The sequence below is a fragment of the Homarus americanus genome, unplaced genomic scaffold (genome assembly GCF_018991925.1).
Source record: "Homarus americanus isolate GMGI-L3 unplaced genomic scaffold, GMGI_Hamer_2.0 scaffold34921, whole genome shotgun sequence".
Classification (NCBI taxonomy): domain Eukaryota; kingdom Metazoa; phylum Arthropoda; class Malacostraca; order Decapoda; family Nephropidae; genus Homarus; species Homarus americanus.
This window is the reverse complement of record NW_024741901.1, coordinates 13137535-13160126: the sequence shown is the minus strand read 5'-3', so window position 1 is coordinate 13160126 and position 22592 is coordinate 13137535. Positions and strand designations below refer to the sequence as shown.

At 35.4% G+C, this 22592-nt stretch overlaps 1 protein-coding gene across 1 annotated transcript in view; it reads right to left on the bottom strand.

Moving 5' to 3' along the window:
- Window positions 1–2318: 2318 nt before the first annotated feature.
- Window positions 2319–22592, bottom strand: part of LOC121876206 (tRNA-dihydrouridine(20) synthase [NAD(P)+]-like) — a gene marked incomplete at its 3' end in the record, with an annotated part of 99960 nt that continues 79686 nt past the window's right edge. Inside the window, 2 exon segments of the mRNA XM_042381188.1 lie at window positions 2319–2550; window positions 9980–10122. Of these exon segments, the coding sequence (XP_042237122.1) occupies window positions 2319–2550; window positions 9980–10122 (375 nt within the window).

Sequence of the window (22592 nt, the reverse complement as noted above, 5' to 3'; positions counted from 1 at the left end):
TCTAATTAAATCGTTAATTAGCAAGGGTTCTTTGGTGCAGGTGCGGACTTACTGCACTCCCATCCTCTCGGGCTTCATTTCTCCCACACCTCCCCTGCCACCTGGAAGCAGTCCCCTTCACCCTCAATCCTCGGCCACTATGTAAATGAAAAAATTCAGCCCCATGTAAGAGCCCTCTGAAAAATTTTGATAGATATAAGAACAACACCATCCTTACTCTCCCATTGCTAAAATAATAAATCCACTCCTGATTCATGTACTGTACAGCCCCTGTAAAATGTAATTAACGTGATATCATTATTGTTCAAAATCACACGCAAAGTTTGTATTATTTAAGTAGGGGAATTACACAGTGGTTAATCCTGTAAGGTAAGCTGGGTGGTGATTCTTCAGGTGGTCATTCCAAAGACTTAAGTGGTGGAAAAGGTTCTGCTATTGCATTACTACAGTACAGTACATATTGTTGTAGCATTTGAAAGTTTGCTGTATAACCCATGTCCATTAGTTCTAATTTTAACAATGGAGTAAGTGGATGCACATAAAACTTTGTGCTGTATTCCTGGTACAAGATTATTACTTTTTACTTTTAAAAGCTTTTGCCACCTGATCTGCCTGCTAGCCGCTTTGGGCTTATTGGTTATGTATCTGTTAAGCACACTTGTTGCAAAGTACTGGGTATGCACCTCGGCCCTTGTTCCAAATACCTAAACCTGCTCCAGTGTTGGTCAAATCTGGTCTTGAAGCTCTCACACACAGTTCCATCACAAAAACCTCTGCGATTGTTTCACTTCACTCCAAAAAGAGCTCGGCCTCACAGTTTTCTTACCTGGTGGCTTCTTCAACTTAGACAGCATCCCAGAGATCGGGCTGGCTCCAGGTATGTAATTTGGGGGCGTCTTATGCACCTTTATAGGCCTAGATATACGGTAAGTAATATTAGGAGGACAAGTTGCTACCTGGCATTTAATTGCAATTCTCAAAACCCCCTCCTTCACCCCCCCACCATATGCATCAAGACCTTCATCACAAATTCCAGTACTTTTTACAAATCTGGTAATTTGAAGGCAGAATAAGGTAGAGGACACTTTATTACTATACTATTACTATTTACACTACCAATAATTATTATTACTGCTCCAGTAAATCGATCGTGATACTAGACATGTGCTTGGGGGTTGGAGGTAGAAACACATGAAGTAAGTCAAGACCAAAGATGAGATTCCTACATTGCAAAAGCTGAGAAGCTACTGAGAAGAGAATGGGAGGCTTGCTTGCATGTGTGAGTGAAAGATAAATACCTACTTGGCAACAAAATTTAACCAGGCCCGCCATTTTTATTCAAATAGGCCAGCAAAAGATCAAAACATCACATTATATGGCATGAAGCTCTACAGACACATGTCAATGACCTTATTCAAATTCTATGGACACAAATCATTTGACATAACCCGAAGCCTAGGGGTTAAGAGAAACTTTATGACATGACAGCTGGAACAGGCAACTCATGTACAGTAGTACAACACCAATCCTTGTACAGTACTATACTTTCAACTATGCCATACTGTATTACTAAGTTGTGAAACATATGAATATTTTTTTAATAAAATGTGCTTAGAAGAAATAATTAAGGGAGGATGAGTTTCTACCTGTATACTACTGTACAATATCCATTACCATACAAGATGTACATTTTGATAATAAAAAAGGGGAGGGAGGGACCTTCCCATTAATTGTATTCCTTCCAAAAATGAACAGGGCTTTCATGAATTAGTCCAATATTGGGAGGGTTTACTGTAATTTTTTTTGAAAAATTTAATTTATAAATTGGCTATCTATTTGTTACATCAAATTTTCAAATATGGTAATGTGTAAATTTAAAATTGCCATTTTTTAAGAAATTGTAAGCACTCTGTTCAATTTTAACTCAGAGTAAGATAGGAGTGGTTGTATAAGTTATATAACAATCTCATTTAGCCTAAACCAATCCAAACTTCCTGAATATATCAAATCAAACTTAAAAAAATAAAAAAGAACTCTAAGCAGACATAACTCAATCTATTATATCCTAACCAAATGAATCTTAACCCTTTAGTGGCCTTGGGTTTCTATTAGCTAAATAAAGTCATCTTGTATTAGCCAGACTAAAATGCCTAAGGGCTACACTGACCTCTAAATAGTTAACTGAGATAGGTTTTAACTTTGCCAAATCTAATCTAAAATACCTCAAAATGCCTGTATTCTTATGAATGAAAACTACTAAAACCATTTTAAATCACATGCAACACATGTTTTCTCTTACTAGGATAAAAAAAACTTACATTTAGAAGCATTTTTGGAAGATCTGCATTATTGAAATTTCCACGTATAAACTGTATTGGCATTTCAACAATTTTTTGATGATCTTCTTCTTTCTCCACAATTTCTACATGGTCAGCACTAGGAGGCATAGCTATCTTACCATTCTTCTTGGGGTCAGAGTTCAAACACATACAAGCCTCACTTTGTTTTGCTAGTTGTGTCTTGAAGTAAGTACCCAAACCCCAGATGTAGCTGAAACATAAGATAAACAAAATTAAGCACCTTAAAAATAATGCATGTACTGTACAATGTATAGACCCCCAGGACCTTTGGAACCAAGATGAAACCAGATTTTATGATTTTCCAGTTTCCTGTGACCTAGGTCATTCACATATTATCCTAGGCCTACCAGTAGACTGTGTCAAGTTCTGATTCCACAAGTTCAGTTGAACCTTGTTTATTTCTTATATGACAAGATATAGGAAGCAGTTGTAAGCAAACTTTAATTTAAAATGAAAAGAAATTCAGTCATTATAAACGTTTAGGATTCCTAGGTAGGCCTATACAGTAGTCCCTTACCAACTGTGGAGGTAAGGTTTCTGAAAAACCCCATGGTTGGCAATTCCGCAGTTGGCAAGACTAAAGGCTTATGAGAAACAGGGCCGGATCCAGGCCGATGCAACCAATGCACTTGCCTCGCTCAAAAATTCTGACCGATGCAAAGGTATCATATGCATCAGTCAAATAATTGACTTATCAGTAATGTGATCGCATTGTCAGTCTTGACCTGCATGGCCCACCAGTTTCTGACCATAGCTGTCACTTTCCCTACCCGAGTGGCAGGTTGAGAAACCATTCCCATGAAAGAGATAATCAGAGTGGGGCCTGGGAGTGGGGTAAGGTCTCAGGTAAAGTTACACTCACATCATCTCTGACCCCTTGAGGCATCACTCTATGTGGTGGAGATATATGTAACTTTATTCATTTATTGAAACTCATTTACATGCACACACTGTCCTAAGGGCAAAGCTGTACTGTACATGTAATCAAAATAATGTACAAAATGATTGCTAAAATTTTTGTCTAGTGCAAACTATTGCATGTTTACATTCAAATTAATCACTATCTTATAAGAATTCCAGCAATGTAAATTAAATTCTCCTCGGTCACTTCTATGACATTTATAAGCAAAAAACAAAAACTTAATCTAAAGGACATAAATAAACAAATAAATACAGTGGGGTATGCTATAACGAATCTAATTGGTTCTAGAACCTTGTTCGTTATAGCATTCGTTTGTTATAGGATTAATCCGTTCCAGGCCCCCAAATACAACCACTTAACACTGAAAAATATAATATAAAATTGTAAAAATTGTAAAAAAGTGCATAAATATGCATCTAAACCCCTGAAATAAAGAATATCATTAATATTTGTAATAATAAAACAATAAATTAGAAAAAAAAAAATTTAAATTATGTTCGTTGTAGGAGTTTCGTTCGTTATAGCATTCTCAATTTTATAGGTAAAACCATTCGTTATAGGAATATTCGTAGTAGGATCCGTTCGTTATAGCATACCCCACTGTACTTCACTAGACCTTCGGCACCAACTGTCAAACATGTCACTGTCACTCCTCCCCCCCCGCCCCCCCCCAGCAAGGGTTTGGTGGTTATACAGTAGGCTTTAAGTTTTTATCTTATATAATATCACTGACTAAAGTTAGAAGAAAATAATTTTATTGCTGCAATCCTTGCAAGACAGTGAATAATTTGAATATAAACGTCATGTATTTTGCACAAGAGATAATAATTTTAGTACATTATAGTAATGTAAAGTTTTTCAACTCTATTTTTGGGTACATTTACATAAATTTCTTCATTTATTTTCATTCATTTACATGCACACACCATACTAAAAGAAATGTAAAAGAAAAAATGACCTAAGTGCAAACATGTACTGTATTATAGTGATCCCTCAGTTAACGAGCGCCTCGGTTAACAAGATTTCGGTTAAAGAGTTACCTCCTATAAGATTCTTAACTTCGGTTAATGAGCAATCCCTCGGTTAAAGAGTTTCTTACGAGCCGACCTCAACAAGTTTTCGCTTGCACTTGGCAGTCAACCAGCTGTAGGATTAGTCTGCCAATACAGTAATCGGTTCTAGGGCTTAAATTCCTTACTATTTTAGTAAATATCAAGAAGTTTATACTATTCAATAATTTTAAAAGTTTAATATTAAATTTTTTTGTCATTTTAACAATTATTGAAAATAATTAAAGGTAAAGTGACTAGTTTTATGCACACCATCCAGCCTCTTAACACAGCAAACAAGCATTAGTCTCTTTCTGTTTTCAGTGGAGGTAACATCTTGCTTGAGACTCTCTTCAACTAAACGCTTTTTTTCTGTGTTTCCAAGCAAATTATTGGTCATTTTGAAATTTATTTTACATATTGACAATACTGTCAACCCTCGCTTTACGCGGTCCCACATTCCGCGTTTCCAAGTATACGTTTCCAAGTTTACGTTTACCCTGCCGAAACTTTACGCGGGTGAAGTATAATTTTTTTATTTAGCTCATAAAATTCATACAAATTATCCGGCCAGAATATAATTTACATTCCTGGAATTCTTACAATTTGATGATCATTTTGAATATAAACATCATAGATTTTGCATTAGACATACAAATTTTAGATCTAATGTTTACTCTGAGTAAATATGTTATCTTTTGTGCAAAATATATGACATTTATATTCAAATTATTCCTGGTCTTACAAGGAATCCAGCAATGTCAATTATATTATCCTAACTTTAGTCTGAGGTATTATTTATTACTAAAAAGGTAAATATTCTGGTTTCTCTCACACATTTATCTGGTAGGGAGGGTTGGTGGGGGGTGGGGGGTGGGGGGAGGGAGGGACCGACCGACCATCTGGCACGGTGTGAAGAATATTTTTCTTTTTTATTAACTGAAGATATTTGTTTTAGCTCATAAAATTCATACAAATTACCCAGCCAGAATATAATTTACATTGCTGGAATTCTTACAATTTGATGATCATTTTGAATATAAACATCATAGATTTTTCATTAGACATACAAACTTTAGATCTAATGTTTACTCTGAGTAAATATGTTATCTTTTGCGCAAAATATATGACATTTATATTCAAAATATTCCTGGTCTTACAAGGAATCCAGCAATGTCACTTATATTATCCTAACTTTAGTTTGAGGTATTATTTATTACCATACCTTAAAATCTAGTGGTTTTCCCCCCAAAATTTCTCAGAGAGGGAAGAGCCAAGAGTGTAGTGTGAGAAGAGGGGGAGGGAGTCGAGTCCATTATTTGAATGGACATTAACTTGGCGATTGTATTTCTCTATTTCTCTTAAGTATTAATTGTGTGCATGTACCATCATAAAATTAAGATGTTATTTTTACTAGAACATAGGTATTGTGTCGGAAAAAGTGGAGTTTGGGGGTCAGCCGATCTCTGTTTCATTTAATCCCATATGTTATGTTGTTCACTATACAGGTTGTACCTCTCTAGTCTGGCAACCTCAGGACCTGACCGGTGCCGGACCATGGAAATTCACCCTTTTCCTGGATAGATAGTGACTTGTGCTTATACCTGGAAGCACTAGCACCACTTTCTCTTCGTCATGGTCTCTTTGAAGACATATTGAAGGGTTAAATGTCGTATAGTAGCTTCTCAAATTTCGCGAGTTTTTAATTCTTAATGTATTTTATTGGAACACAAAAAAATAAATAAATAAAAATTTTGACGGCGAAAACTTGAATTTCGACGGGTTTGAACGGCCCGCCAACGTGCAGACGACGTGCATAATCGTGTAAACAGCGTCATTTCTCTTATGTACAAAAGATTCATTATTGTTTATTACTGAATGTCTTTTTTATTGAATTAATGTTTATGTGTGCAAAATGAGCAACACAATTCATTAATAATACGTAGAATGTTAAAACACACGAGGAAATGACACAGCATTGTTTTCGTTGATTACAAAACCAGTGATTGACTGGTTCTACATATAAAACTGAAGAAAATAAGACTTTGGTTGTAGCTGTAGTAAAATTAATATGGTTGTTTTAAGTAACGTTATTTAATGTTAATAAATGGAACAATAGAAGTAGCGAACGATAATGGTAAAGAAAAAGAGAGATCGCATATGTAAGTGCGCATGCGCACACGTGAAAACATATCGTCATTACTTTACATAAGAATATGAAAGCAACACTTATTTACTGTTCATATATATTTTAATTAATGTTTCTGAATTTGTTTTTATTGAATTAATGTACGTGTATGCAAAATTAACAATACAATTTATTAATAATACGTGGAATATTAGAGGAGACAAGACGGCTGCCGGCATTGTTTATGTTAAAGCTTACGAAACCAGTGACTGATTGGTTCTACATATAAAACTGAAGAAAATAAGACCCTGAGTTTAGCTGTAGTAAAATTAATGTAAAAAATGAATATGGTTGCTTGAAGTACCTGTAATGTTATTTAATGTTAATAAAAAAAAAATTAGAGACTGCTCGTATGTAAGTCGCACATGTGAAAATATATAGTCATTACTCTACATAAGAATAAGAAAGCAACCTTATTTACTGCTCACTTATATATTGGGGTTAAATCATTGTACTCTGTATAGACAAGCAGAGAGAGAGAGCAGCCGAACTGCGGGATGTAAACAAACCTTAATTTCCTTGGCTTTTTTTTAAGGATTAGCCCACCGGACATAGGTCACTAACCCATTGGGGCCTGAGGGCAAAATTTAATACTCCTGTAATAATAATACTAATTCAGATAAATGAAAAAAAAAAACTGCCTATCTACCTATTGGACAAACTAAAATGGATTTCAGGACCCAGGAGTTTCGGACCACAGAATCCCGGACTAGAGAGGTACAACCTGTCTGGCGTTTCTCACTCTCCATGGGTACCCTGTGGAGTTGAATTAACCGCGTAAAGTGAGGAGTTCACTGTATATAGTGCAGTGCAGTGTTATTTTAAAAGAAAATATTCTTTATTTACAGCAAGTTTATACCTAAAAGATCGTAAAAAATATTTGACATTGTTTGAATCAGCATGGAATTTTCAAGAGATCCAAGAAAAGCGATTTCAATCCAAACCAAGCAGAAATTATAAGAAAAGAAACATAGACAAGGCAGTAGAACAAATGCGCTATGCAAAGAATATGGCATTTCGACATCAACTGTATCGACAATTCTTGCACAGAAAGACAAATTTAAAGAAGTGAAAGTGAGAGACAAATCTACAAGAGTGTTTAAAAGTAGATCCCAAATTGCAGAAACTGAGAGGTTACTTATCATCTGGATTAGGGAAAAACAGATGAAAGGTGATTCAGTTTCTGGTGATTTCATTTGTGAAAGACCCAGGGAGATTTATGAACATTTAAAGGCAGATCAACCTGGTTCTTCAGGCACAGAATTTGAAGATTTTCGGGCCAGCAAGGGCTGGTTCGAAAAATTTAAGAAAAGAAGTGACATTTTCAGTGTTGTTAGGCATGGTGAAGCTGCTAGTGCTGATAAGGAAGGGGCAGCAAAGTTTTTAGTTGAATTTAAAAAACTGATGGAAGAAGAAAATTATCTTCCACAGCAAGTGTTCAATGTGGACGAAACTGGGCTGTTCTGGAAAAAGATGCCCAAAAGAACATTCATCACCAAAGATGAAGCCTCTTTACCTGGGCATAAACCCATGAAAGACCGTCTCACTCTATTGCTTGGTGCCAATGCTTCAGGGGATTTCCGACTGAAGCCTATGCTTGTCTACCACTCTGAAAACCCCAGGGTGTTCTAGCAACAGAAAGTGGTAAGAACAAAGCTTGGAGTTTATTGGAAGTCCAACCGTAAGGCATGGGTGACAAGACAGCTCTTTAATGAATGAGCTGTTGATGTGTTTTGCCCTTCTCTCAAGAGCTACCGAACCACCAATAAACTCCCTTTAAAGGCTCTTCTCATGGATAATGCTCATGGTCATGGCCTGACCTTGTCAGAACTTTGGAGTATTAATTTGACTTTGTGAAAATGATGTTTTTGCTTCCCAACACTACATCAATCATACATGAAGAAAATGTTTAGGTGTCATCAGGCAGCTTCCAATGATCCTGAACTAACACTGAACAGTTCTGGAAGACACAATTCAACATCCTGGGGGCTGTAAAATTATTGTGTCATCATGGCAAGAAGTCTCCACTAGATCCCTGAATTCTTCATGGAAAGCACTGTGGCCATCAGTAGTCCATGATATTGAGGGATTTCAGGATGACACAGAGTTGGACCAGGAGATTGTGTCCATTGGTCAGTCACTGGGCCTTGAAGTGGAGGAGGATGATGTCGAAGAGCTTGTGATGTCTCATGAGGAGAAACTTACTCCTGATGACTTGAAGCAACTGGATGAGATGTTAGAGGCTGACAGTGGTGAGGAGAAAATTGAAAGTGATGACCATATGTCAACTAAAGAGTTGAAAGATGTGATTTACCACTGGGAGAAGTTCAGGGAACTGGCTTCAAAGCACCCAGATGTGGAAAAAACTGAACTAACTTTGTGTCATGTTGAGGACTCAATGGTCTCCTTCTTTAAACATAAGTTAATGGTGAGGAGGAGAGATGCCCCACAGACCACAATTGACACTTTCTTCAGTAAAAGGCAGAGGGAACAAGATGCTATCCCTTAGCCTTCCACTTCAAAAAGGAGAGAGGATGATGCTAGCCCTCAGTCTTCCACTTCAAGAAGGAGAGAGGATGTTCATGGTGGAGAATCTGTCAGTCCAGAGGTTCCTGACATTTTCATGGAAGGTGACTCACCTTCCAAGAAGCAGTAAAATGCTTCTCCTCCACCTCCACTTCCTTCTCTTCTCCCTTCTCCTCCTACACCTCCCACTTCGAATGCACATCATCATCATCATCCAGGAGCCTTCTACATACACACCTCAAGGTAAGTGTCCATTTCTAAAATTTTTGTTGAATTTAGGCAATTTTCAGTGAGCTGGAACCAATTACCCAAAAACCCATTGAAACAATGGTTTCGGTTAACGAGATTTTCGGTTAACGAGCAACCTGCTGGAACGGATTGTGCTCGTTAACCGAGGGACCACTGTATGTACTAAATGATTACGGTATTAAAATTTTTATGTCAAGTGTTAATTATAGCTTGTTTATTATCAAATTAATCGCTATCTTATAAGAATCCCAGCAATGTAAATTATATTCTCCCAGGTCATTTCAGTGGCATTTTATAAGAGAGAAGCTTAGTCACTTAAGGACTGAAGAATAAACACACATTAGACCTTGGACGCCAACTGTCAAACATATCACCTCACCTCACCTCCCCCCCCACCCTCCCTCCCTCCCTCTCCCCCATCTGTCCAGCCAGGGTTTTAGGCTTGACGTTTTTATCTTATATAATATCTCAGACTAAAGTTAGGAGCATATAATTTGCATTGCTGGAATCTTGCAAGACAGCGAATAATTTGAATATAAATGTCATATATTTTACCCAGAAAAATTCTGTAGATGTGCAATTTTTTTCCTGGAATAAGAGGATTTGTCTCAATATAATCCCTGGAAATCTCTCATACCCAGCTAACAGGGATATTACTGTATATGCTATGTAGATAATTCTTTACCTTATTTCCTGTAGAGTCTGTGTTTCTAGGAATGCCTTGCCTCGAGGAGTATCCTGAAGCTCCCGCAGCATGTTTTGAAGAGTGTATTTACTATATGTGAATGGGTTCTCATAATCTATGCAATACCTTAGGTAGGCATCAGCCTGAAACAGAAAAAATGACAAATTAGTATTTTTACCATTATTTCAAACACTCCTGTTAGTACACAACCCTGTTAATGCAACTCAGTTTATTTTTTATTGTTCTAAATCTTCTGGTTGGGTTGAGTTTGTTAATCTAATTTATTTTTATTTTTTTATGCAGGAACATTTAGGGGAGATTCATGGCAAATATCCTCTCTAATGTTTCCTTACGTTAACAAAAAAGAGAACTCCAGTAAAATACCAGTTACCCGACACCTACGGAGACTAAAAGGTGCCAGATAAAGAATTTTTCCAGCTACAAGTAGTTGAAACTCACTCTTATGATCCCCCAATAAATCCTTCAATGCACAGTGGTACAAGCTATAAACTACGTGGATGTCTCGCCTGCCCACCTGCTACACACACAGACAGTTCCCGAGTTACATACAAGTACCATTCCCACAGACATTCTTAAGTCGAAAATGTACACAAATCGAAACATGTACCCAATGTGCATAATGTACTACTTACAGAACAATGTTTAAGATCCAACTATATCATAGCCTAAGTCCTTATATACACCTAAATCACTTAATTTAAGAGAAAAGAAGAAATAGTATGGCAAAATACAGTAAATGAAAGTAAAAAAATAAGACATCAGGTAAGGGTACAGTAGGTCCTTCAAATTCACTGGGCTTAGATTCTCAAAATGGCGGCGAATCGTCAAATCCATGAATAATATATGCTGACCAGGGGTGGGGACTTTTACTTGTGTACAAAGAAACGAAGAGCAGTGATCCTCGGTTAACGAAATTTCGGTTAACGACTTCCATAAAATTTAACTCGGTTAACAAGCAACCCTCAATTAACGAGCTTTTTACGGCCGACTTCAGCATAGTTTTCGCTATTTGGCGTCCACCAGCTGTAGTATTCGCCAATACAGTAATCGGTTTTAGGCTTAAATTCTTACTATTTTAGTAAATATCAAGAAGTTTATACTATTCAATAATTTAAAGTTTAATATTAACTTTTAGTCATTTTAACAATTATTGAACATAATTGAAGGTAAAGAAACTAGTTTCTGGCTGCCATCCAGCCTGTTAACACACCAGACAGGCGTATTCTCTCTGTTTTCAGTGGAGGTAACATCTTGCTTGAGACTTCTTCCAAAAACACTTTTTTCTTTGTGTTTCCAAGCAAATTATTGGTCATTTTGAAATATATTTTACATATTGACAATATATAATGCAGTGCAGTGTTGATTTAAAAGAAAATAATCTTGAATACACCAAGAGAACTAAAATTTTGATGAAATGGTGCCAAGTGACTTCTCTTCCACCCCAATGCCTTTTCTTCTTCCTTCTCCTCCACCCCCATTCTAATTCCCATCATCATCATCATCATCATCATCATCATCCAGGAGCCTACATACACACCTCAAAGTAAGTGAACTTTTCTACCATTTTTGTTGAATTTAGGAAATTGGTGAGCTGGAACCACTACCAAAAACCCATTGAAACAATGGATTGAGTTCGTTAACCGAGGATCATTGTATAATATATATATATATATATATATATATATATATATATATATATATATATATATATATATATATATATATATATATATATATATATATATATATATATATATATATATATATTATATATATATATATATATATATATATATATATATATATATATATATATATATATATATATATATATATATATATATATATATATATATATATATATATATATATATATATATATATATATATATATATATATATATATATGTTGTGTTGTCAAAGTAAGAGGAACAATTAAAACTGCAATTGTGTAAATGAGGCAGAAAGTCAGGTCACAACCTGGGACTTGGTCACAATTTATGCTATATAGCAAGTAGGGTTCACTATTAGACAACACATTATGCTTCCAATATATCTTCCCATAGTAGTATTCTCCCTGTTTGGTAGCTGCTTTACTACTCACACAATTTTTAGTAATATTAATTTGATACATGATAAATTGACTAAACTGAAAATAAACATCAAATTTAATTACCAACACGCTCCCATTGGCAATGTAAGAGGGGAGATTGGCTATTTTTATCCTATCTTTGTGTCTGAAGTGGCCAGTAATACCATATATTTACTAATCATAATGCTTTTCTCCCATAAATAATTAATTTAAAATTTATTTTTTTTTGCTATTGAATATTCAGTAAATGACTTTTAATTCTTTTTTAACTAACACAGTGGTAAATTTAGGATGACAATGATGAAGAAGAAGTCAGGTCATCTGATTCGGAGTTTGATTCTTAATGATTACCATATATGTGTAAGGTGACCACGCTTGTAACATGTTATCTATCCCCAAAGGATACCCCTCTTCATTTGCTCAAGTCCAGTTGTTGAGTTATCACCCATAAGCAATAGCACTTTCTCCGTGAACACTACAGCATATTAATACTCGTATCCAGCCACCATAAACCTCACCATGGCTCCAATTGTTGCAAACGCGAGGAGATATGAAGCTTGTTTTGCTGAAAGTGATAGTATTATGCCCAGTCACACAACAATTGTGCTGCTTCAAGAGAATACGGTGTAACTGAGAAGATGGTGCGATTGGAGATCAAAGGAACACTTACTACTTAAGTATGCCCAGGAATAAATGTACAATGAGAAGAGTCGCACTGCACACTGGCCTATTCTAGAGAAGCATTAGTAGACATGGTCCACAGAGCAGCTACTAAAACAAGTATATATTGTATCAAGAAACATGATACGATTTGGGCACTTAAGTGGGCTAAACAAAATCAAGAGCACAGCAAAGATTTCAAAGCCAATGGCTTTATGGTGTAGCCGCTTTTATGGAAAGAAGCAATCTGGTACTGAGGCAGAAGACAAAATAGCACAAAAATTACCAGCAATATCTTAACTGTAAATTGTTAATTTCCATCACATAATACAACAACGAAGAAACATATCCATTACAACACGGGAACATGGATGAAACACCTATGAACTTCAACATGGTCGCAATCATACTGTTGATAAATAAAGTGGCAAAATGAAAAGTGTTAGTGGAAAAACAGCAGGACACTTAAAAATAATTAATTTAACATTCATTTTTGTACATAGTATATTCAGTACATGACTCGATTATAAAATAGTGTGAATAGTACAGTATTACCCCTTCTTGGCGGTTTTTTCACTCTTAGCGTTTTATCATATACGATTGCTTCCTCGCCAGAATGAACTTTTCATAACACGGATTTTTCCACATATACGGCGATGAGTGTCAGCTAAGACGCTATTTTTTAGATTTGCCCCACCCGCCACCCTGCCTGACTGCCTGTTTAGCTCATAAAATTCTACAAATACCCGGCCAGAATATAATTTACATTGCTGGAATTCTTATAATTTGGTGATCATTTTGAATATAAACATCATATATTTTGCATTAAACATACAATTTTAGATAAAATTTTTTTCTCTAGGTAACTATGTTATCTTTTGTGCAAAATATATGACATTTATATTCAAAATATTCCTGGTCTTACAAAGAGAATCCAGCAATGTCAATTATATTATCTAACTTTAATCTGAGGTATTATTTAATACTAAATGTTAAAACTCTGGAAAGGAGGATTGGTGGGGGTGGGAAGGGTTGGAAGAGGCAAGGGGTAGCACGATTGATGAATAGTGTAGTGAAGATTATTTTTTTTTATTAACTGAAGATATTTGTTTTAGCTCATAAAATTCTACAAATTACCGGTCAGAATATAATTTACATTGCTGGAATTCTTATAATTTGGTGATCATTTGAATATAAACATCATATATTTTGCATTAAACATACAATTTTTAGATAAAAATTTTCTCTAGGTAACTATGTTATCTTTTGTGCCAAATATATGACATTTATATTCAAAATATTCCTGGTCTTACAAAGGAATCAGCAATGTCAATTGTATTATCCTAACTTTAGTTTGAGGTATTATTTATTAAAATTTAGTGGTTTCCCCAAAAATTTCTCTGAGAGGGAAGAGCCGGCAGTGTAGTGTGAGAGAATTGAGTCCATTATTTGAATGGACATTAGCAGCGACTGTATTTCTATTTCTCTTAAGTATTAATTGTGTGCATGTACCATCATAAAATTAAGATGTTATTTTTACTACATACAGTTATATGTCGTCAAAAGTGGAGTTTGAGGTCGGGCGGTTTCTATTGGAATTAATCCCATATGTTCTGTTGTTCACTTAACCTGAGTTCATAGCGGGACCCTCTGGGTTCTATTGACGCGTTAAGTAGATTACAACTAATATGTTAAAAAAAAAAAAAAAAATATATAGGCCTATATATATACAGTAATACCCGCTTAACACGGTTTCGCTTAGGCCGATTTCACGTATCTGGCGATTGCCTCATGAAACTGAACTTTCACTAGCGGGTTTTTCCCGCATTATCGGGCAGAGTGTCGGCTCGAGCTATTTTTAGATTCGCCCACCCCCACGCCACCCTGCCTGACTGCCTGCCTGCCTGTTTCAGCTCATAAAATTCATACAAACTACCCGGCAGAATATAATTTACATTGCTGGAATTCTTACAATATGATGATCATTTTGAATATAAACATCATAGATTTTGCATTAGACATACAAATTTTAGATATAATGTTTACTCTGAGTAAATATGTTATTTTTTGTGCAAAATATATGACATTTATTCAAAATATTCCTAGTCTTACAGGAATCCAGCAATGTCATTATATTATCCTAACTTTAGTTGGAGGTATTATTTATTACTAAAAGGTAAATATTCTGGTTTCCCACATCTGGTAGGGACGGTTGGTGGGGGTGGGGGGAGGAGGACGATCGACCATCTGTTAGCGTGTGAAGAATATATTTTTTATTAACTGAAGATATTTGTTTTAGCTCATAAAATTCATACAAATTACCGATCAGAATATAATTTACATTGCTGGAATTCTTATAATTTGATGGTCATTTTGAATATAAACATCATAGATTTTGCATTAGACATACAAATTTTAGATGTAATGTTAACTCTGAGTAAATATGTTATCTTTTGTGCAAAATATATGACATTTATATTCAAAATATTCCTAGTCTTACAAGGAATCAGCAATGTCAATTATATTATCCTAACTTTAAACTGAGGTATTATTTAATAAAATGTTAAAATTTAGTTTTTTCACCCAACATCTCTTGAAGGAGGATTGGTGGGGGGTGGAGGGAGGTTGGAGACGGACGCGTGTGGTTGGAAGAGGAGGCAAGGTGGGGTACTTTGATTGACAGATAGTGTCATGAAGAATATTTTATTAACTGAAGATATTTGTTTTAGCTCATAAAAATCATACAAATTACCTGGAGAATATAATTTACATTGCTGGAATTCTTACAATTTGTTGATCATTTTGAATATAAACATCATATATTTTGCATTAGACATACAAATTTTAGATATAATGTTTACTCTGAGTAAATATATTATCTTTTGTGCAAAATATATGACATTTATATTCAAAATATTCCTGGTCTTACAAAGGAATCCAGCAATGTCAATTGTATTATCCTAACTTTAGTTTGAGGTATTATTTATTAAAATTTAGTCGTTTTCCCCAAGATTTCTCAGAGGAAGAGCCAGCAGTGTAGTGTGAGAAGAGGGAGGTAGTTGAGTCCATTATTTGAATGGACATTAACTTAGCGACTGTATTTCTCTATTTCTCTTAAGTATTAATTGTGTGCATGTACCATCATAAAATTAGATGTTATTACTACAACATAGTTATGTGTCGTCAAAAAGTGGAGTTTGGGGGTTGGGCCAGTTTCTATTGGAATTAATCCCATATGTTCCTGTTGTTCACTTAGCGGTTTTACTTAACACGGTACCCTGTGGGTTTTATTGACCCGTTAATGAGTACTACTGTGTGTATATATATATATATATATATATATATATATATATATATATATATATATATATATATATATATATATATATATATATATATACAGTTAGTCCTCATAATACAGCGGTCCATTCGCGTTCACCGTTACAGCGATTGCCTTGCCAAACCTAACATTCTTACATTCATTCGCTGGCTCGCATTCTGCTGAGAAGTGTCGTGCGACGCTATTTTTTTTACATACCGCCACCGCCCGCCCGCCTGCCTGCCTCTCTCCTCCTCCTCCCTCCGCTTAGGCAGCGGCGCGTGGATTGCGCAGTGTGTGTCTTTGTTGCGTTATCACTGGCGTCATATGGCAGTATCAGACCTGTGATTGCATGCATCCCTACCCTCCTCTGCTGCTAGCATAGTGGCAAGTATTATAGCGTGTCACCGGGGGCGCTTGACCTAGCACGACAATTTCATCCCTCAAGGCCCTCCGTGTAGCGCATCCATTGTTCCGTAAAATGGCTTCCGCCGGATCCACCACCCCAGAAAAACCTTTCCTTACCTGCAAAGCATAACAGATTTCTTCACCCAGCCCAGAGCCCAAGCCAGTGATAGTGACAGTGAAGTTGACTTTGAGGATTTGTCAGGAAGCCTGACAACTAAGTGACAGTGATGATGATTCACCTAGTAATGTTGGGATTCACCTGAGGCCAGTAATCTGCCTCTCTGCCTCGAACCAGCCTCCATCCCGTATGCTGACCCATCTCTTCTACTACGTAAGTGTTACACAAAATTTTAGTTTCTAACCAAACCTTTATTTTTCCTATATTAACCTTTATCATTCTAACTTCTTACTCTTCTATATTACTTGTTTTCATGCCATCATAAAAGTTAAGATAAAATTTTTACTACAACATAGTTGTGTTAGTCAAAAAGTGGGTTTAGGATCGGCCTGGACTCCATTTCAATTAATCCCATATGTTATATTAGTTGTTCACTTCTACGCGTTCCTCACTTTCCAGGGACCCTCGGGTTACATCCAACGTAATATGAGGATAACTGTACAGTATTACCCCTTATACGCTTTCCATACTTAGTTTTTACGCGACTCTGGCAGTGCCTTGCCAAAGCTGAACTTTCCTTATGGCATTTTTTCATCATATCTTGGATGAGTGTCGGCTCGAGCTATTTTGGTCTTCCACCCCCACCGCCACCCTGCCTGACTGCCTGTTTTAGCTCATAAAATTCATACAAATTAGCCAGAATATAATTTACATTGTAGATTCTTATAATTTGGTGATCATTTTGAATATAAACAACATATATTTTGCATTAAACATACAATTTTAGATAAAAATTGTTCTCACAAATATTATGTTATCTTTTGTCCAAAATATACTATTTATATTCAAAATATTCCTAATCTTACAAAGAATCAGCAATATCAATTATATTATCCTAACTTTGGTTTGAGGTATTATTTAATTTAGTGGTTATCACATCTCCTTGGGACGGTTGGTGGGGGTGGGGAGGAGGACCGACGACCGACCATCTATTACCCTGTGAAGAATTTTTTTTTTTATTAACTGAAGATATTTGTTTTAGCTCATAAAATTCATACAATTACCGGTCAGAATATAATTTACATTGCTGGAATTCTTATAATTTGGTGATCATTTGAATATAAACCAACATATATTTTGCATTAAACATACAATTTTAGATAAAAATTGTTCTCTAGATAAATATGTTATCTTTTGTCCCAAAATATATGACATTTATATTCAAATATTCCTGGACTTACAAGGAATCCGCAATGTCAATTATATTATCTAACTTTAGTTTGAGGAATTATTTATTACTATATAGTTTTCCCCAAAAATTTCCCAGAGAAGAAGCCAGTGAGTGTAGTGTGAGAAGAGGGGGTGGGAGTTGAGTCCATTATTTGAATGGACATTAACTAGCGACTGTATTTCTCTATTTCTCTTAAGTATTAATTGTGTGCATATACCATCATAAAATTAAGATGTTATTTTACTACAACATAGTTATTTGTAGTCAAAAAGTGGAGTTAGAGAGTCGGGCTGGGTTCTATTGGAATTAATCCCATATGTTCTGTTATTCACTTAGCGGTTTCATAACGCGACCCTCTAGGTTCAATTGACCCGCGTTAAGTGGAGATTTCAACTGTATATATATATACACAGTATATATATATATACGGTTATACCTCTCTAGTCCGGCATTCTGTGGTCCGGAAACTCCCGTGGTCCGGAACGATTTTAGTTTGTCCAATAGGTAGATAGGCAGCTTTTTTTTTTCCTTATCTGAATTATTATTATTATTACAGGAGTATTAAATTTTTGCCCCTCAGGCCCCAATGTGGGTCAGTGACCTATGCCCGGGTGGGCTAATCCCCTTAAAAAAAAAAAAAAGCCGCGGGAAATTAAGGTTTGTTTACATCCGGCAGTTCGGCTGCACTCTCTCTCTCTCTCTGCTTGTCTATAGAGAGTACAACATTTAACCCTTCAATATATATGAGCAGTAAATAAGTGTTGCTTTCATATTCTTATGTAGAGTAATGACGATATATTTTCACATGTGCGCACTTACATACGAGCAGTCTCACTTTTTTTTTACCATTAATGGTTAGCCACTTATATTGTTCCATTTATTAACATTAAATAACATTACAGGTACTTCAAGCAACCATATTCATTTTTTTACTTTAATTTTACTACAGCTAAACTCAGGGTCTTATTTTCTTCAGTTTTATATGTAGAACCAATCAGTCACTGGTTTCGTAAGCTTTAACATAAACAATGCCGGCAGCCGTCTCGTCTCCTCTAATATTCCACGTATTATTAATAAATTGTATTGTTAATTTTGCACACACGTACATTAATTCAATAAAAACAAATTCAGAAACATTAATTAAAATATATATGAACAGTAAATAAGTGTTGCTTTCATATTCTTATGTAAAGTAATGACGATATGTTTTCACGTGTGCGCATTTACATATGCGATCTCTCTTTTTTCTTTACCATTATCGTAAGCTACTTCTATTGTTCCATTTATTAACGTTAAATAACATTACTTAAAACAACCATATTAATTTTACTACAGCTACAACCAAGGTCTTATTTTCTTCAGTTTTATATGTAGAACCAGTCAGTCACTGGTTTTGTAATCAACGAAAACAATGCTTTGTCATTTCCTCGTGTGTTTTAATATTCTACGTATTATTAATGAATTGTATTGCTCATTTTGCACACATAAACATTAATTCAATAAAAAGACATTCAGTAATAAACAATAATGAATCTTTTGTACATATGAGAAATGACGCTGTTTACACGATTATGCACGTCGTCTGCACGTTGGCGGGCCGTTCAAACCCGTCGAAATTCAAGTTTCCGCCGTCAAAATTTTTATTTATTTATTTTTGTGTGTGTTCCAATAAAATACGTTAAGAATTAAAAACTCGCGAAATTTGAGAAGCTACTATACGACATTTAACCCTTCAATATGTCTTCAAAGAGACCATGACACAGAGAAAGTGGTGCTAGTGCTTCCAGGCATAAGCACAAGTCACTATCTATCCAGGAAAAGGGTGAATTGCCATGGTCCGGCAATTTCCATGGTCCGGCACCGGTCAGGTCCCGAGGTTGCCAGACTAGAGAGGTACAACCTGTACAGTGAGTATATATATATATATATATATATATATATATATATATATATATATATATATATATATATATATATATATATATATTGTATATATATATATATATATATATATATATATATATATATATATATATATATATATATATATATATATATATATATATATATATATATATATATATATATATATATATATATATATATATAACCTTTTTCACTCAAATCCTAATGAAACACCACAATTAGAATACAGTGGTAGCTGTTGTATAAACAGTGGGAACACAGTCCCACCACCGAGACGAGGTAACACTCCCACCACCGATCGTCTCGTGCGAAGCAAGCGTATAAATTAAAGAAAATACTTGCAGTGTGTTTAATATGTTACAGTATATTATAAATAAATAAATAAACAAATAAATCGGTAAATCCATTTCAAGTAAATGGAAAAATTTTACTCGACACCGACATTAGTTCCAGTTACCGGTAAATAGCAGACGCTTCAGTGACGTCACTAGTGTTTACACTACACCAGCGGGTAACATTTGATGACATTACTTGAAGTGAATTGGCCTTATTTTAAAAAACCAAGGATGGTTGGTAAAGGACTACTGAGTCAGTGGGTAAGTGTCACATTTGGGGTACTGGTCTTATACAGCGAATAAAGCTCAAAAGCTACTTTTTAAATGGAAATTTGGGGGGGCCGTCTTATGCACCCAGACGCCTTATAGGCCGCGATATACGGTAGTTACTTAAAATAAGGCCAATTCACTTAAGGTAATGGCATCAAATGCTACCGGCTGGTGTAGTGTAAACACTAGTGACGTCACTTAAGCGTCTGTATTTAACTGTCGGTAGTTTCAAGAATTAACGCAGTCATTTACTGAATATTCTTTGTAAAAAAATAAATTTTAAATTAATTATTTATAGGAGATAAGTATTATTATCAGTAAATATACCGATATGCATAACTGACCACCTCGACGGCTAAAAATAGCCCAATCTCGCGGTCACTTTTCCTTTCTTGTCTCCTCACTGGCAAATCGGGGGGGCCTGGGGAGGGGTGTGTGATGATAGCTGTGTTTATTAAAGGGGTATATTGTTCTTTTACGAGATGTTAGACAGGTTTATAATAAATTTTTATTATTTTAATATACCGGTAATCTTAATTTGAATCCAGCTTGCCAAACGTAAGTTTCAGTATAAAATAATTAGTGGTAGGACCTTGTGAGTGGCTTACGGTGTTTCCATCACCACTCTTGACACACTAAACCACAATATTTAAGAGGTAAGAATTTTATACTTGGTGATTAGACGACCCCCTAACTTTGGACAGATTTTTTAATGTTCAAATTCCGTCTTATAAGCCGAGATATACCATAGTCTCGATTTATGTGGATTTCCTTCACGCGGTTGGTCATGGTCATTTACGCAGCACCTGGCCAGAGGCAATTATTAGTTACGAGGTACATTCCATCATTTACGCGGGAAGCGGTGTGGGCAGGGTGTGCGCTAGGTCGCCCAGTCAACAAAACATTACAGAGTTCTTCACCCGCTACCCAAAGTCATTGATAGTGATAGTGAGGATATGAACTTTGAGGGGTTTGACAAAGAGGCCCTGCAAGCCTCTGTGGTGGATAGTGATACAGGGGATACAAGTGATATAGGTGAGGGCCAATAATCTGCCCTCTGCCTCGGAACCCAGGAATAAACTTTGTATTTATACTTACGTGTGTATGGAATACTATATAGTACGTACATATACACTCTTACTCTTAAATCACTACTGTAATGTGAACAGGTGATTAATTTTTATCTCTTGTGCAAAATATATGAGGTTTATATTCAAATTATTAGCTGTCTTACAAGGATTCCAGCAATGCAAATTATATTCTCTTAACTTTAGTCTGTGATATTATATAAGATAAAAACTGTAAGCCTAACACCCTGGCTGGGCAGTGGGAGGGAGGGAGGGAGGGGAGGTGGTCGTTTGGCAGTTGGCGCCCAAGGTCTAATATGCGTTTATTCTTCAGTCAGTCCTTAAGTGACTAAGCTTCTCTCTTATAAAAAGCCAGTGAAATGACCTGGGTGAATATAATTTACATTGCTGGGATTCTTGTAAGGTAGTGATTAATTTGAATATAAACAAGCTATAATTTGCACTAGACATAACAATTTTAGTACCGTAATCAATTTAGTACATGTACACTCCTGCTTTGCACTAAGGTCATTTATTTCTTTTACGTTTCTTTTAGTATGGTGTGTGCAGGTAAATGGATGAAAATAAATGAAGAAATTTATGTAAATTTACCCAAAAATACAGTTGAAAAACTTTATATTATAAAATGTACTTCAGTACTGTACACAAATGTACTACAATTTTTATCTCTTGAGCAAAATATATGATGTTTATATTCAAATTATTCACGGTCTTGCAAGGATTCCAGCAATGCAAATTATATTCTCCTAACTTTAGCCTGAGATATTATATAAGATAAACACTTTAAACCCTAAAGAAACCACCAAACTTTTGTCTGGGAAGGCAGGGGGAGGGAGGGAGGGAGGGAGCCAGCGAGCGTGGGAAGAGGGAGGGGGGGGCAGGGGGGAGGTGTATTTTGATTGACAGATAGTGTCTGGTGAAGTATAATTTGTTTATTTACTTATGATTTTTGTTTTTAGCTCATAAAATTCATAGAAATCACCCGACCAAAATATAATTTACATTGCTGGAATTCTTATAAGATAGTGATTAATTTGAATATAAACAAGCTAAAATTTGCATTAGACATACAAATTTCAGATCTAATTTAAGAATTTTATTAGAGAGCAAAAATTGTATCTTTTGTGCAAAATATATGACGTTTA